The 17,031-nt window shown below is 40.1% G+C and overlaps 2 protein-coding genes across 3 annotated transcripts in view; one reads left to right on the forward strand and one right to left on the reverse strand.

Annotated features, from left to right (window-relative positions):
- The first annotated feature begins 937 nt into the window (after positions 1-937).
- LOC100475482 (molybdopterin synthase catalytic subunit) lies at positions 938-15,563 on the forward strand. 2 transcript variants are annotated; one of them, XM_034656936.1, is made up of 8 exons: positions 938-1,071; positions 1,867-1,988; positions 3,347-3,491; positions 6,065-6,192; positions 6,949-7,099; positions 8,108-8,231; positions 10,378-10,438; positions 10,970-12,106. In XM_034656936.1, the coding sequence occupies exons 3-8, from the start codon at positions 3,394-3,396 to the stop codon at positions 11,044-11,046; spliced, it is 639 nt and encodes a 212-aa protein (XP_034512827.1). In that variant the 5' UTR covers positions 938-1,071; positions 1,867-1,988; positions 3,347-3,393; the 3' UTR covers positions 11,047-12,106. The 2 variants fall into 2 exon arrangements, with proteins under 2 accessions (XP_034512827.1, XP_034512828.1); XM_034656937.1 differs by lacking the exon at positions 10,970-12,106 and adding an exon at positions 12,114-15,563 and having other exon boundaries at positions 941-1,071.
- ITGA2 (integrin subunit alpha 2) overlaps positions 15,563-17,031 on the reverse strand; it is a 109,097-nt gene continuing 107,628 nt past the window's right edge. Inside the window, exon 30 of the mRNA XM_011227850.3 lies at positions 15,563-16,629. Coding sequence (XP_011226152.2) covers positions 16,549-16,629 — 81 coding nt within the window. The 3' untranslated portion in view covers positions 15,563-16,548. The remainder of the gene's footprint in view (positions 16,630-17,031) is intronic.

Below are 17,031 nucleotides of genomic sequence, written 5' to 3' on the forward strand. Positions count from 1 at the left end.
GCTTAGTACACCTTAGTGAAATTCCCTCATCCCTACCCTTACTCTGACATTGCTGCTACTCATTCTAGCAGATTTAGCTTAGGCATGCCTCTGTGAAGACTTCTAGACTATACTCCTCAGGTGACCAGCCACTTTCCCCTTACCACCCCTGTGAAATGTAACATGTACCTCTAGTATTGCATTTGGTACACTGACTTACCATTAATTGTTTATGACTGTCTCATATCCAACTGTGAATTCCAAGGGGAGGGGGGCCTAGCTTATATTCATAAAACTGTGTAAGCAATTTAAAACAGAGTTCTTGCTGATAAAAGTTGGAAATGTTGGATGAATAGATAGCAACTGGACAAATTACTAAGCAGCTAGTGAACCGGGAAAGTGTAAATCTGACACAGTTCGAATGCTCTGATAAATTGAATGCTCTGCCTATAAGGGATATTAATCATATGCCGGATGTGGATATTAATCATATGCCGGATGTCGGTAGATAAGTATCAAAGACAAGCCTACAAGTGAAGGAGGGGGAAAGCTGAACTTCCATGACGCAGGTGACAAGCGTCCAGTAGAGACCGAAGTCTGCTCCCCCGCACTTCGGCCTCTCATCTAAGACGACGAGCATGAATGGCCAGCCCTTCCCGCAATGCAGGATACCTATAGCTGAAGCTCGCCACCACTACCCACCAGCAAGTGAAAATTGAGCTTCTCGCGGAGCGGTCCGCAGCTGGAACCCTGCAGGGAGAACCGCGGGGCGGAGCTAGTTTTGCGCAGGCCCTGTGTGGGCGGAAAGAGCCGTCAGACTGCGCCTGCGCCTGCGCGCTCAGTCGGCCCTGCTCGGCTTCCGCGGCCGGAATACCAGACCCGGGATCCGGGCGGGATGGTGTTGCGATGTCAGGTAAGGGTGGAACGCCCTCACCCGTGCACCTTCCCCCTCTCCTTCCTCCCTCCGCAGACCTGGCCCTGCTCAGCCAGAGCCTCACCGAAGCCACCTTAGTCGAGTCTTACGTCCGGTGCCGCGCCCACTACCACCAGTGTTGCCCCTGCGGAGACTTTACTTCGGCTGCCCGAACGTAGGTCAGGTCCTCTTTGCTAACTCTTCTTCTCCGAGGTGACGGCGTCAAAGGTTTCTAAAGGCACCCACCACTTCGTCCCATGCTTCTACGATTATACGTTTTGGCAAAGACGTGATTTTCAAGTTCATGCATTTAAGAGTTCTTGTGAAAAAAGGTGCTTCATATATGCATTTGCAAACCCTTGATGATTTGCAAACCTCTGACTATTTCGCATAGAATAATTTGCACACTGGGACAGGTGGGTTATTTAATTGGCCAGATTACTTAGATACCAGGCTGACGGCATAGGTTTGTCCTAGGATATACCAGTTTAACCTGTATATCAAACCCACCTGCCTTTACAAACGTCAGGGTTTGTATGTTGCATAACTTAATCCTTGGCAGCTGGGTTCGATGTAATGTGGGCCGGAATCAAAGGTCATATGACAACCGTGAGAGACGTGTCTTATATTCTTGGTTATTTATTTTATTTGTGTAATTTATATCTTGACTCAGACATCAGTTCACTGCTTAAGTGTTTATAAAACGTGCTATAATTTTATGTCAAATAAAGAACAACTTCATGGTTTTTAAGAAGGGTTTTGTTGTGTCATACATTCATAAAACTAAAAAACATTTGGTAATTAGTCTGAATTGTGCTTAAAAAGAAGAGTTTTCAAATTTTGAACTTGTAATTATACTAACATTTTTTGGTGTGATTTAATTATCCCTAACTCATAAAATTTGCCTTTGATTAAAGTAAGTGGAAAGAAGGTATATTACTGTTTTTGTTAAAGGCATTTCCTCTCCTTTTCAGGTTGAAGTGTTGTATTTTGCAAAAAGTGCTGAGATAGCAGGAATTCGCTCAGAGACCATTTCTGTGCCACGAGAAATAAAAGCGTTTCAGCTGTGGAATGAGATAGAAGCGCGGCATCCTGGGTAAACATTTGCAAAATGCTTATGATTAGCACTTTTTAACATTGAAAAATGTGTAAATGATTAGAGAAAAAAAAGCTAATTTTTATTTCCGTGCTTAATGTAAAAAAGTAGACATATTTTTCCGGAACTACTAATAAATTCTGGTTTCTAAAAATGCATGATTTCTTAAAGTAAAGATATTTTACTAAAAAAAACCACAATGAGCTGGAATACTGCCAAAGGGACATGAATACATTTGCTTTTATAATTTACAAAATACTGAAAATGTGGGTTCTGCATTTTTATAAAATTAAATGAAATTGTTACAAATTAGGTTGAAAACTTGTGCTGTAAGTTTTATGTCCTGCCCCTTCTTTAGAGAACTCAGAGTAGAAATTTCTGAGATGAAAAGTGAAAGCTCACAAACCGTAGCTACTGCTGAATCGAGTTTTCATATTTGATTTTTTTCTGGCTCTTGAAAATCTGTAATTTACTGCTATTGTTCCTACCTCAAGTCCCTTTTGCAACAAAGTGTAATTATGGCTTATTTCAAGGAGTTCCAGGAATTTTAATTGTATCACTTAAGTCTGTATAGATTTTAAACTGGGAAGTCCTAGTGCATGGTAGAAGATACTCCACAATGTGGGTTTAATGGGAAAACTATTTCTTCATTTCTTATCTTTTAAGTTGTGCTTTTTTTTTTTTTTTTTTGAAAGCGTGGAGAAGGGGCAGAGGAGAGGGAAAGAGAATCTTAAGCAGGCTCTGCACCCAATGTGGAGCTCTACTCGAAGCTCGACCTCACAACCCGGAGAGGTGACTTGAGTGGAAATCATGGGTTGGGCACTTAACTGAGTGAGCCACTCAGGTGCCCCTTTGAGTTGCTTTTAAAGTGCCCTGATAATCAATGAAATTGGGTGGGGCCTCTGTCCTGCTCTATCTTGAACTTTTTACCTGTTGGGAGACAACTGGTCTTGAGGGAAAATTCTGGGATATACTTAGTATTCTTGTGTACTGAGAAGATCTTCTAGGGAGGGAATGTGCTGATTAGGAAATCTCTCTCTCTCTCTCTTTTTTCTTGAACTGGTCTGAATGTTGTATATAATCTAGTCTTTTTTTTGGGGGGGGGGCGTTTGTTTAAATCCCTGAGACACAACACTCATTGAAGTGTTGTTAGCAGTTTACTGTGTTCTTTGTGGTGAATATGTATGTTCTTCAGGGGAATTGTACTTTCTCTGCAGAATATGAATTGGTTTAATTAGTAACTTCGCAGGTGGTACTTCATGAAATAATATTTAATGTGGTATTTTTAGTTGCAGCTGAAGAGATTTGAGGTCTAACACAGCATTGATACTTCTAATTATACTTTTTTTCCCCTTCAGATTGGCCGATGTCAGAAATCAGGTGATATTTGCTGTCCGTCAAGAATATGTCGAGCTTGGAGATCAGCTCCTCCAGCTTCAGTCGGGAGATGAAATTGCCATTATCCCCCCCATTAGTGGAGGGTAGTGCTCAGCAGCCACTTGGGTGTGTGAGCTATGTTTTTCTTAACCCATTTTGTGGAAAAGGATCACATAGATGATAACTTGTACATGGTTTGCTTTAAGTATATACTCTTTGTAAGTCTGTGTGCACCAGTAAAGAGTTCCTGCTATAATAGTTGATGTAGACAGACTTACACATACCTGTGTATCATCTCTACATTTGTTCCCTTATAAGCAGTTTAATTGTATGTCAGTTTGACATGTTCATTTGCTCCACTTAAAATGGTTTATTGAAATTTTATTATGTGTCAGGCACAGTGCTGGATGCTGGAGCGTTAATATTTCTATTTTGCGGAAAGGAAAACAAATTCAGAGAAGTTAAAAGACTTGTCTGTGATCACATGGCTAATAAGTGGCAGAGCCAACATTTGAATTCAGATTATTGGATTCTGTGTACTTTTTCACAAACATGTTTATTAATATAGGATAATAGCTGTCCTGGGTACAGAGAAATGTAGAAAAATTGCATAGCCAGGAAGTAAAAAGATCACTGTGCCTAACAAGAAAGCTTACCATTTTCCAGGTATAAAGAAACTCTTGATTATTATAGCTGTGCTGCAGGTAACTCTAGGACCCAGTGCATCTTCCCAAACAGCATAGTCTTTATTGTGAGATGATGAATAAGAATATCTGTTAGTATAGTTTGAGAGACAGAATGAGGCTCTATTGTCAACTGAAGAACAAATAATGTAGAAATTAACGATTATCCTAATTAAAAAAAATTTTTAAAGTTAGGAATGAAAGAAAACTTTCTTAATGTGATAGAGCTTTTCTCCAAAATCAAGAGTAAATACCATACTCAATGGTAAAACCTCGATTTCATTAAAGAAAGGAACATATCAAGGATGCCCGTTATTTTTTTCACCAATTTTTTTCTCCTCTCTGCTGGAGGGCATTGCCCCCCTGCTCAAAGTGAAGAATATATATTGCAAAGCAAATTGCCCATCTTGCTGATAAAACTGGATCTTTTGTAGTCCTACTATTTGGAAATAACAGAATTTCTTGTTAGATATGTATCTCAGTTTTACTGGGAAACTGGTCACCATTCACCACCATGATTTTAGAAAAATGCCATTTTTTTTTGAGTTTGGAATTTATTCAGAAAATAGTATGCTGCCATTAAAGGTGTATGTGTGTACATGTGAGAGAGAGAGAGAGAGAGAGAAGATTAAAGGTGTTCTTTGGAAAGATTAGGAAGATGAGTCAAACAGCATTAAGTATTGTTTGAAGGTGTTTGACAGGATTTGTAATGTGGTTTTAAAATCCATGTCCTTATAGAACCAAGTTGTAGGAATTTGGTATGGTTCCAAGTTCATAGAGCATAGGCCATGTTTGGGTTACCTATGAAGTTCTTGTAAGAAGCTTAGGTGGCATGTACAGAAGGTTGAAACATCTTAGAATGTGGAATGTAAATATTTGTGCTTTTCTTTCTTTTCAGTACTGGAAGTACAGGGAAAAGAATGTTGCATTTAGTGAGATTGGAATCACCTTGAATGAGTCCTTAACTCCTCTGAGTCTTCTTTCCCAATGTGCATAAAATCCCTTAGGATTTATAATTATATCCAGACTCCTCATCCTGCAAAGTCCCACCTGTGTGCCCAGTCTCAGTCCATCTGTTCCCTCCTTTGAACCCTGGGTTCCAGCCTCCCCTTAGGTTCTGGACCACACCTTGGTCTTTCTTGTCCCAAAGGCTTTGCATTTGCCATTCCGTCTGTCTCTGCCTGGGAGCATGTTCCCCTGTTTCCTTACAGGACTGATTGTTTATCTTTCAGGTCTCACTTCTAAATACTATCTCTTGAGAAAGGCTTTCCCTGATGCTCTTTCACAGCCCCCTTCCCTAGCATCCATCTTCTGTCTTAGAACCCTGTTTATGTTACCCCTATGTATAATTTTTCTTTATTGCTTTGTTTCTCCCATTCCAGTGTAGGTGCCCTGAGGGCAGGAGCCAGGTTTTTTGTTCCCTGGTCCTTGTCTAGTGCATGCGGTTGGTCTCTTAATGAGTATGTAATAGATGCTTGATGAATGAAATGAGAAGCGCATGGCAAAGGGCTTTGTATGTCATCTAGCAAGAGGCACGCAGTTCATTTCCTTATTTCCTCAGTTACTTAACTGGGATTATGTCCGGTTGTAAAATGAGCCCAGTTTCTGTGGAGTCAGCATTGCTTCTCCTTGTCTTCTTTTTGGATAAAGAAAAAGGCAGTTTAGGTGTGGTGCACGGAAATAGAGTGGTTAGAGGCGATGTGCTTGTGGATGGAGGTGTCTCTGTCTGACCTATACCGTGATGGGAGATAAGAGCAGCAATTCCAGAATTTGGAATAAAGTGGCACATGAGAGATTACATTTTAAGTGATCATGTTAAGGGTAAATTCCTTTTTATAGACTGCTTGAGTCATTAGGGATATTTATAAACATGCTGAGTTTTGCTAAAATTTTACACTTGCTTATTTTTTATCATTCTATCCCATCTAATGTACAAAAAATATAAATTGAAAAGCAGTCTGTCAGTTGGGTGTCTTGCCTCTAGTACCAATGTTAAGGTTCATTAATATCTTCTAGGGAAGATCTGAATGAAGTTGAAGAGAAATCTAAAGATATAATAAAATTCACTACTGAGAAGCTCTCCATAGATGAAGTCTCACAGTTGGTGATTTCTCCACTCTGTGGTGCATTATCCCTATTTGTAGGTGAGTTGTCATTTTCACAGTATCTGTTGACTGCACAAGACAAGAGAAATTAGCAAGTGTTGCCCACTGAGAATAGCAAGTCAAGATTACCCGTGGTGGTGGGTAGACATTTTTTTGGTTCATATTTTGTTTTAGTAATCTTCAAATTAACCTATGTTAAAGGCATTAAAAGAGTAGGATAAAAGTCGTAATTAGCAGGGAGAATTCTGTATTTTCCAAATATTGAGGGGGAAGAAGTGGTGATGATACTAACAATGATAATTCTGGGAGTGTAATGTTGCCCATCTTCGTTTGTCCTATGAGTATTTTTGGTATGCTTGCCTAATCAGTGCCATTTTATTTCCTTATCTTTGTGATAATTATTTTTTCTTTCTTTCTTTCTTTTTTTTTTTTTAAAGATTTTATTTATTTGATGGAGAGAGAGAGCACAAGCAGGGGAGCGGCAGGCATAGGGGGAAGAAGAAGCAGGCTCCCCGCTGAGCAGAGAGCCTTATGTGGGACTCGATCCCAGGCCCCTGGGATCATGATCTGAGCCAAAGGCAGATGCTTAACTGACTCAGCCACCCAGGAGGCCCTATTTTTTATTTTTCTAACCGAGTTTTTATTTTTAGAAAATTTGAGAGCAATTTTCAAACAAATTGGCATGCTGCTTGTCTATTCAAAAATAATCCTCTTTTCTATTAATATGTTATTTCTATTTTAAGGAAAAACCTTATTTTAATACTTTTCTTTCTTTCTTTTCTTTTTTTTTTTTAGGGACTACAAGAAATAACTTTGAAGGGAAAAAAGTCATTAGCTTAGAATATGAAGCATATCTCCCGATGGCAGAAAATGAAATCAGAAAGATCTGTAGTGACATTAGGCAGAAATGGCCAGTCAAACACATAGCAGTGTTTCATAGACTTGGGTATGATTTTCTTTAGCAATTTAAAAGTTAATTGTAGTTGTTTTCCATCTTTGTAATGATTCTGGAATCTTCCATAGGAATCCTGTATTACCATGAGAGGAAGGTTTGTGTATTATTCTGGCAGACAGAGTGGAGACACTCTGGGTGTTACATTGTAACATTTGGAGAGCGGCTGATGCTGTAACAAAGTCCAAACGTGCCCAAACTCTAAGGCCCCAGCACAGATGGCCTGTGTCCTGAAGGCCTTTTAAGAATCAGTTCATAATCTGGACTCAGTTTGTATGACAAGTTGTTACTAGGTTTTTGTTTTTTTTTTATGTAAATGCCTTTGAAGGTCACTAAATTAGTTTACCTTTTCGTACCACTAAGAAGAGTGGAGTTTCACGCTTTAAAAAGCACCCAGCAAACAAACTGAGGGCTTCAGAGGGGAGGGGAGTGGGGAATTGGGATAGGCCAGTGATGGGTGTTAAGGAGGGTATGTATTGCATGGAGCACTGGGTGTTATACACAATGAATCATGGAACATTGCATCAAAAACTGGAGATGTACTGTATGGTGATTAATATAACAAAAATTATAAAAAAAAAAAGCACCCAGCAATAGAGACTCCATTCTGTTATTTTCCATTAGTTGTTATTTTATTAATAATGATAATTTTATTAACAATTTATCAGTTCTATGATTATTTCTGTTTAATATTTTAAATTCTACATTATACTCCTGGCACCGTGCCTTGTTTGAATCAGACAGAATCAGTGAAAGGCGTTTTTCTCAGTGCCCACCAGACAGGCTTAATGGATTGATGCTAACCAGTTAGCCACAACCTCAGCATCCCCTCTGCTGAGTGCAGTTGGGGTCAATTACTGTTTTTTAACTAATCTGGAAGTTTATATAAAACAGAACTGGATGTTTAGTTATAAGAATGTTTTACTGGAATTGTCTTTTCATCTGTTTGGTAGCTTCTTTAGATTCAGAAGAAATGGCATTTTTTTCTTCATTTTGTTAAAGCTTAGTTCCAGTGTCAGAAGCAAGCATTATCATTGCTGTGTCCTCAGCCCATAGGGCTTCATCCCTCCAAGCTGTGAGCTATGCCATTGATACTTTAAAAGCCAAGGTGCCCATATGGAAAAAGGTAAGAAAATACCTATTTTTGCCATTTGGATATGATTTTTGTCACAAATTTTTAAAAGATAAGGAACAAGATTACATATAGAGCTTGTATTCATGGGTCTTCCCTCACTATAGAATCATGTTTTCTTTATCTATGAAATAGGGTTTTTATGTAATGTTTCCTTTCTAAGGTTTGTTAAACATGAAAAGAACATGCCCCAAAGAATGCGTGGCACAGATTAGGCCTCAATAGATGGTAACAACTAGAATTCCTAGTCGGGGGGCGCCTGGGTGGCACAGCGGTTGAGCGTCTGCCTTCGGCTCAGGGCGTGATCCCGGCGTTATGGGATCGAGCCCCACATCGGGCTCCTCCGCTATGAGCCTGTTTCTTCCTCTCCCACTTCCCCTGCTTGTGTTCCCTCTCTCGCCGGCTGTCTCTATCTCTGTCAAATGAACAAATAAAATCTTTAAAAAAAAAAAAAAAAAAAAAAGAATTCCTAGTCGGGACTGTTCCATTGGTTCATACATGAGTTCATTTTTTTGGATTAGAATTCCCTTGAATATCTTTTGGAGAGTGGGAATAAATGCATGGCTATTTACGCAATAGCTCAAAAAAAAAAAAGTTTCTGAAGGCAAAAGAGTGAAGAACATTCTAGAATTTCTTTTTAGGAAATGAAAAGGGTGGAGTATTGCCTCTTCGGAGAAAATGCATAGTTAGTGGATTTTTAAAATATAAATAGGAAATTCTAGCTCATTTTCTGTCAACACATCAAACCAATTAATAGAAGCAAATCTCTGGTTAAAGAGGACCTTTTTAAGGGATGAAAAGACCCAACTCCCTAATTTCTTCCCTGGTGTCATAACAACAGTGGGCTTATTCTGAATTTCAAACTTGTAATTGCGCTTAAGAGTCTAGAATTGCCCACAGCATTTTGGCTGGTGGTAAAGCTGAGGAATGAATTAACTGCTCAGATGAGAAGGCCAGAGCAGAGGACCAGGGGGTGAGTCTTTCCTAGGATCCTGCCACCTCAGTGGTGGAGATGAGCAAATGGGACTCTGACCCGGGGCCTGTGAAATTCAGTGACTGTATTTTCTGAATAAAAACTGAAACCTGTTCTTATAAGGGGATACTTTGAGATTTGAAGATAGGATATGTGAGAGAAAACTGTCTTAGTGAAGCTCGGATAGATGGCGGCTTTGCTCTGAACAGAGTTGCCGCAATTTTGATGGACTGCACAAGGCAGTTTCCTGAATAGAGTGAAGTAGGAAGAGCATTCTACGTTGAGTTGTGAGCCTGGGAGGCAGAGGTGGTTTTCTTTACCAGGGAGGAAGAGGGGACAGGCAGCCGGTAGAAAGTATATGAGAGGGTGGGCCTCCAGGATGAGAGTGGACAGGAGTTGGGGCATCCTCTCATTTTTATACTTTGAAGACAAGCTGAGCTTTCTATTTACTTTTCTGCCTGTGGAGGGTGAGACGGGTAGACAGGTGTTCAGAGGAAAGTCGAATTTGGATTTCTGTCCCTCAGAAATAGAGTCTGACAGGAGAGTGAGACGAAAGAGCTATACATTCTTGTTCCCCTCCCTTCCAAGAAGTATCTAAATTGTTGTGGGGTTCTAGTCCCACCTGGCTTTGAGGTCACTGGTGATCTAGACGGGGGGTAGGCAGGTGGGTGGGGCACACTCACAGCTGTCAGCAGGGTGCAGCCCAAACCCGCTTAGGAACTTCTGAGGGTGGTCACTTAATTTCACACCGAGGGAAATACCCCTGCTGCCTACAGAAAAGCACGTTTAGAAATGTTGAAGTAGTAGATATGTTTGGACAGAAAAAAATGTTTAAAACTAAAGATCTTCCATTTTCCCTGCATGACCTTCTTGCTCAGGCTGTCTCCTGACATGGTTCCAAATGGAATTGTTTATTCCATTCTGTGGTTATACCTTGTCTTGTTAGGTCTTCTTGTCTGTTGTTTCTCCCACTGGATTGGGAGTCCTTAAGTGTAGGGAGCATATTTATTCATTTTTCTACTTAGTGCCTCATACAAACGTTTGTTGGATTGTTAGAAGAGTAGCAGATTTAAATAGATGTGATGTTCATTTGCCTCAGTTATTCAGATGTAGTTGACTTTATTAAGCCACTCTGTTTTGAATACCTGTTATGGTTCTGTTTTTCAGGAAATGTATGAAGAATCATCATCATCTTGGAAAAGAAACAAAGAATGCTTTTGGGCAACCGGTGATTAAGTCACACATTTTTTAAGAGTACTAAAATTAAATGTGGTAAACCTCTGTCTTTAACCATAGTTTGATTTTTTCTTCTCCAGAAGTTAAGATAGTTTAATGAAGTATAGTCTCATATTACACCAGTGACGTGTGACAAAAGGGAGACAAAAACTAAGTTGGGTGTTCAGGATGAGGGCTTATGCAGGAACAGAGATGGAGGAAGGGTGTTGGGGAAAAAGTGGGAGAGCAGTTGAAATGTGAGGAAGGATGCCTGTGGTAGACATACTCTCCCAGAAGTAGGAAGTTCTGATTTCTTACGTTTTAAGTGTTTTTTCAATGAGAAGCAAAATGAAAAGTTCTGGTTTCTTTGAAAGTAACAGTAGATGGTCAATGAGTGAAATATTTTGTGATTTTGTGGATGGCTTTGTCCTTTGGATATGATGTTAGGGGCACGGTGTATTTCAGTTTGTTGTGAGAAGTAGTGGTCAAGTAGCCAGTACTTTGAGTCTTGATCTCTGACCCACTGCTACGTCTCTTATCCAAGCCAGCACTCCATTTCTCCTGGACTGCTGCTGTGGCCTGCTGACAGTCCCCTGCTGCCATTCTTCTGCCTCCCACTGAGTCACTTCATCCTCCTGGGAGGCTCCTGAGAGCCAGTCCGGTCCTCGAACCCCGTAGTCCCCACCATGGCCTACAGTCTGTGATTGGGCCCCCCTGCTTTGCTGTGGCTGGTATGCAACAAGCGTATTTTGTTGTAGGGCCCTTAATTGTTCCTTTGTCTAGGATGCTCTTCCTCCAGGTATTCCCACAGTCTGCTTCCTCACTTTCTTTCCATCCTTGGTTACATGTTACCTCCCCTGAGAGCCTTCTCTGACTATCCTCCTTCAGACTGGAGTCCCGTTTCCTTACTCTGCCTTCTAGCTTGCTGTGGCCCTTCGTGCTACCTGATGTACTATATCTGTTAGTTTTCTCCATCGCTGGACTCTAGACTTGCTGAGGTCAGGGAGTCTCTGTCAAATGTCCCGCCCACTACCATGCACTGAAGAGTGCTGTTCGTGTTTAGTATTGTGCCCCAAATTAAACACACCTGACACGTGTAGTTGTAGCACTTACAGTTGTGTGCTAAATGCATGAGTATCAGGCTAAATGCATGAGTGGGTGGGTTTCCCCTCTGCTTCTCCCCCCACTCCCATCCTATGATGTCTTACATAGTCCCTTCATGGAGAGCATGCAGTTGTGAGAGGTCTCTTAAGGCAGGAATGATCTGTGATGTAGTTAGTAGCTGACCCAGCAGAGGGCAGTAGAGCCAGGGCTACAGTAAGAGCCACTTGAGTCAGATTCTTAGTCTGTTACTTTTCTTTTGCATAGAACCAGAATTTCAATTTAGTTACCCTTTTTCTTAAAGTTAGGTTAGAGTGGTTCTTAAATGAAAAGTAGTGTCTGACTTTGAGGAAGATTATTTCCAGGGTTTAATTGGTACCTGAGTTTAAAATATTGAGGGGTTAGGATAGGATGAAGGTGGAATTTTTAAAAATGCTGTTTATAGTTTTTAATAAGTGACATAGAATAAGTAAAAGGAATTACTTTAAAAAAATGAGTAAATATAAAATTTTCTAATTTGGGACAAAACGGTAGCCTTAATATATAGATCTATTCTGTGACAAAGCTAATGTTCTTTTTCTTTGTAGTTGTATTTTAATGTACGGTGCATACCAGACACTCATTGGTGGTAGTTCTGCAGTAAGCTGCCCTTACAGCTTGGGTCACCAGAACTGAAATGGGCAGAGTTGAGGAAGGCGTTTGAGAGATCACCTGATCTGGGAATAGGAGACGTTTGTGCATCGATGTAGGTGGAAGCACGTGCCACCAGACCTTTGCATGAGTGTGCCATCCATACAGTGAGGGCCAGTCGGTAAGCTTGCTATGTATCTTTCCTAACACATAATCACTTCAGCATCTTTAATCCTTAAAGTATTTAAACCTTCCTGCTTACTACTAATAGAAACTTCAGATGACTGCTTTGGCAGGTTGCAACAGTTTGGCTAACCTTTTTTCCCCTCTCTATTCCAAGCACACATTTCAAGAGAGTAGTTTACTTTAGAGCAGTGCTTCTCAAACTTGAATATGTAATGTAATATGAATCATCTGGGGATTTTGTTAAACTTCCCCTTAGAATTCAGTAGTTCTGGGTGGCGCCTGAGATACGCATTTTATAGCAGGCTCTGGGTAATGCAATGCTGCCTATCTGTGGACACACATTTAGAGGCAAGGTTTACACCTAGTCCCTAAACCGTGAAGGTAGTTTAAGGTTCTTACAAACATCCTGTGGTCACTGATAGTAATTTAAGAGATTAGATACATCCTCACTCTTACTTTGCTTCAGGATGTGTTCAAGACTCAATGGGAGCTCCTAAGATAAATATAGTGAAATAGACAAGCCATAGAATTAAGTCCAAAGTAACATAACTGTATTTATTTTCAAAACAATTTTAAATAATTCAGTAATGTGGTATGAAAAGAGTAGTTTACAATTAACAAGAGTTTTTCTCGTGTTGATTACTTTTCCAATTCGATTTCTTTCTCAGAAATGTACAATTTGATGCACATGCATACATTTTTATATTTTTGGTGGAGAGAAAAAAGGCAAAAACCAGTTTAAAAAAAAGGCAACTATACTTATCACATCTTAAAGATTTATACTTTACATGAAGGAAAATATCCAAGACAATTTCTCTTTAAAAAATATACAATTCTAACATAGTTGTGCGATATATACATTTTTATTTTGACTTTATCTGTCAAAATCCAGCACAGATGAAACCATCTTTTTATATTTACATATGGCTACATTTTCATTATTTAAGGGTCAAAGACGTAATGAACATTTTTATTTCAAGCTTTACCCTCATGTTTCTTTTACCTCTAGATGTTTAGTCTTTCAAATTGTTTAAAATGATTATGGTTAATGTACATGAGGGGTATCATCCTGAAAAGTCGTGGATGCAGGTAGTATCTGTGTGCAAACTGAAATAGCAAAGATGGGCCAGGGTGCTGAGTTTGAGGGATCCCGCTTTCTGTTTAATGTCTTAATTGATGAGATTTTTAATATATTAACTTATAGCTGTATATCAGAATAGATAAATACATTATAAAATTATAATAGTTTTTAGTATAATCACTTGGTGTGATTATGATAAATTGGTTTTAGTTTTCTTTTCACAGTTAATAGATAACTTCTATTTTATAAAAAGAACACTGCCAGCTAGAAAAAAATTTCTTTCCAGTTGGGAGTTCTCCTTTTGCTGCTAAAATGAATGATGCACCATTTCAAGTCTCAAGGCAGCTTCCTCACAAACTATTTCACAAATGGCTTGTGTGGCAGCCGTGCATGAAGCAGCTGTTTTTAATCACATTGTACAGATCTTGTCTATATACCATTTATGAAATGGAAACTTTAAGATGGTATCTTTTAAGCCCCATATTATACTTACTTTTAAAACAAAAGTATGGCTGAAGAGGAATATATATCTTTTTTTCAAGCAGTGGATTTTGTTTTTAATTTCTTGGATAAATACTCGCCTTTGCTTGAAAGTGCTTAGAGAAATACTCACTAGAGCCCCTGCGTCAAATTTTGATCTGATGACTGACAGAAGTTGTGTATTTATATTTAGGCCACTTGCTGTTAGTGTAGTGGGGTTCTCAATTGGGGCGATTTTGCCTCCCAGGTGGCGTGATACAATATCTGGAGATATTTGATTGTCACAACTTAGGGGAGAGGATGTTCCTGGCATCTGGTAGATGCCAGGGATAATGCCCAGGACAGTCCCCTGCAAGAATGAATTACCTGGCCCCTCCTGTCAGTAGTGTGCAGGCTGAGAAACCCTGCCCTAGGGTAATAAATGGTACAGAGACAAATGGCTACGTTTTTTAGTTTGTAGTAACCCAGCTACCTCATGGAGACAGTGCCGACAAGGTGGATTTCCTAAGGCATGGCTTGGCCAGAGCTCTCAAACTTGCCGTGGGTATGTGACCTCCGTTTAGTGCTTCTCTAAGAAAGGGGGGGCAGAGTAAAATGAAGGACCTGCTAGAATTCTTCGTGTAGCACCCTGAAGAACTAGTATGTCTATGTGTACAGTAGTTACGTGGTTTATTAAATACTTTTTATCAACTTAGTGATGTTTCTCCTCTACTCTTTTAAAGAAGTTTTGGACTCAAAGCCCACACAACTGTTATAAGAACTGGGCTCTAGCACATTTAAAGAATATCATGTTTTTGCTATAAATCCCTGACATTTTATGGCAAATTTTCCCTCTAGTTTTGCTTTGTCAAATACAAAATAAATCACTAAACAGTGCTGATAGCTAGATAGCTCACAGGAGTTGGGCCAGGAGGGACCAGATGCACACAGGCATATACCTGTTTTCAAAGTCAGGTTTCGGACAGTTGTAATTACAAGAAATCCAGATCATAGACTTTTAAAGCTAAGAGCATTGCTGCTGAATTCCAACCCAGGCTTCCCATTTTATAATGAGGACGTTGCAGTGTAAAGAGGCAAAGTGACTTGTCCAAAGCTTTAGGTATGCAGTTTCTGACATAAAGTAGTCCCTGTGCCTTTCTCCTAGTCTCTCCTGGAGAATGTGTGGGCTCAAACAGAAAAAGTGCAGAAGGAGAAATGAGTGGTGTATCCCCAAGACAGTTCATTTACATCAGTGACTGGGATGCTTGTTACAATATAGACTAGTGGGTTTCATCCCAGTCTGACCAAGTAGATGTCTCAGGAGTTGGGACCGACAAGCTACCTAGGGAGCAAATGTGCCCAGGTGAGAGTCATTCTTCTGGAAGTTTAAGTCCTCTAGCAATGTACAAACACAGAGGCTGTACCTGCTAATTTGGTGGTTTCCAATATCTCCTTGTAGTTTCTTACAAATTCCTGAGATTTTTTTTTTTAATCTTTACACTGCTGAAATTCCAACAGTTAGAAATTCACTCTGGCTTATTTTTCTTACCTGTTTACCAGTAAAGGAAAATAGCTCCCTGGAGTTAAGGGGATTATTCACATAAGTACGTGAGATGATTTTTCTTCCTCACACCTGGTATAGAGCAGCTACCCTCCCCCCCCACCCCAACGAATGGGAGATTTGGACAAGACCCAAGGGAAGGTGGCTAACTCTGGATTACTGGAGAGGAAGGCATGCCTCAGGGAGCTTCTCGAAGATGGGGACACCAGGAGGTGGGAGGAAGGATGCCAAAGAAATAAATCCTTTTCCAAAAATTCGAACTGGGTCCCTGCCAGCCAGTCAGGTTAGCCAGTTGGACACCCTGAAGGAGAAAGGAAACTTCCTACTTCTTGTAGCATAGGCTGGGCCCCTAGCAGATAGGATTTTACCATAAATGTGATATTACAGATTTTAAACAAAATTTTGTGCTTTGGCCTCTAAACTGCTACCCCCTCTCCACCCTTAAATCTAGGTTTGTCCTCCAGGAAGCGTACTCTGATCTCCTACTGGGTATGCAAGCATGTTTTGATAAGTACATCTGGCAGACAGGGCACTGAGAAGGCAGCTGCAGGCCGGCAACGGCAAATTTTATCCTCCTTTGTTAAGAAAATCATCACTTAAAATAACAGTGGCAGCTTTGGATGAGCAGCATAAGTTGAAAACCTGTTGTTTTTCCCCTATCAACCTCAGTATCCAGGCTAATTCTGTATCTATGCCAAGTCCTTCCACTTCTGCTGTAACTGTTTAAAAACAATCATTTTCAATGGTTGGTGTTCCCTTCCCCCCGCCCAAAGGTTATATTTTTCTTTAAGACTTCTCATGTTTTTAAGCATTTCATTTTTCTGACACAATGCACATTATAATGTAAACTCTGCACCAGCCAGTGGAAAAATCACTTTTTTCCCCCATATAAAATAAGTCTTACACCCTTTATAATCCTAGCCACCCCCCCCACCCCCTCAATTTCTTCTTTCCAAACTGACCTGCAGTTTTCGTAAACTGTCAGGCTAGTTTACCTATTACACATAAAAAATTGGGATTAAAAAAAACAAAACATTGCATTCATGCAAATCACAAACCCGGGCTGCAACACTGCCCGCTGGTACTGCAGGGAGACTGCGGGGGCTCAGCTGTTGAGTTCTGTGGTCTCGTCAATCTCATCTGCATTTTTGGACATTTTTTCATATTTTCTTTGGAAGAAGCCGAGCTGCAAGATGATGGTGTAAAAATTTTATCACCTGTGGGCTCTTTTGTTTTGGTGTCTTTGCCCCCCTGGGAATCTCTGGGCTCGGGAGAGGATGGTGTGCAGACTGTGATCTGGTATCAGCTTTTCAATGAGGAAATAACACCCAGGGAGTTGAACTGAATCCTGAATTGCATAAAGTTAAATTTCTCAGGGTCTACGTACTTGCAGCTGAACAAAACATCCAGGGGTCTGGATGTAAGGCAGGCTAGAAAAAAAAAGTATGGGGACCAAGACCAAGTATATAAAATCCTTACTGATTGTTTTCAAGGACATAAGTGAGAATTTGCAAATAAATCTGCATTTCCTTTTCTCTTATGATGGAGGAGGTACTATATAAAACTTAAGGTTACCGTTTGATAAGGA

This window comes from Ailuropoda melanoleuca, chromosome 3, assembly GCF_002007445.2.
Source record: "Ailuropoda melanoleuca isolate Jingjing chromosome 3, ASM200744v2, whole genome shotgun sequence".
In the NCBI taxonomy this organism is placed as follows: Eukaryota; Metazoa; Chordata; class Mammalia; order Carnivora; family Ursidae; genus Ailuropoda; species Ailuropoda melanoleuca.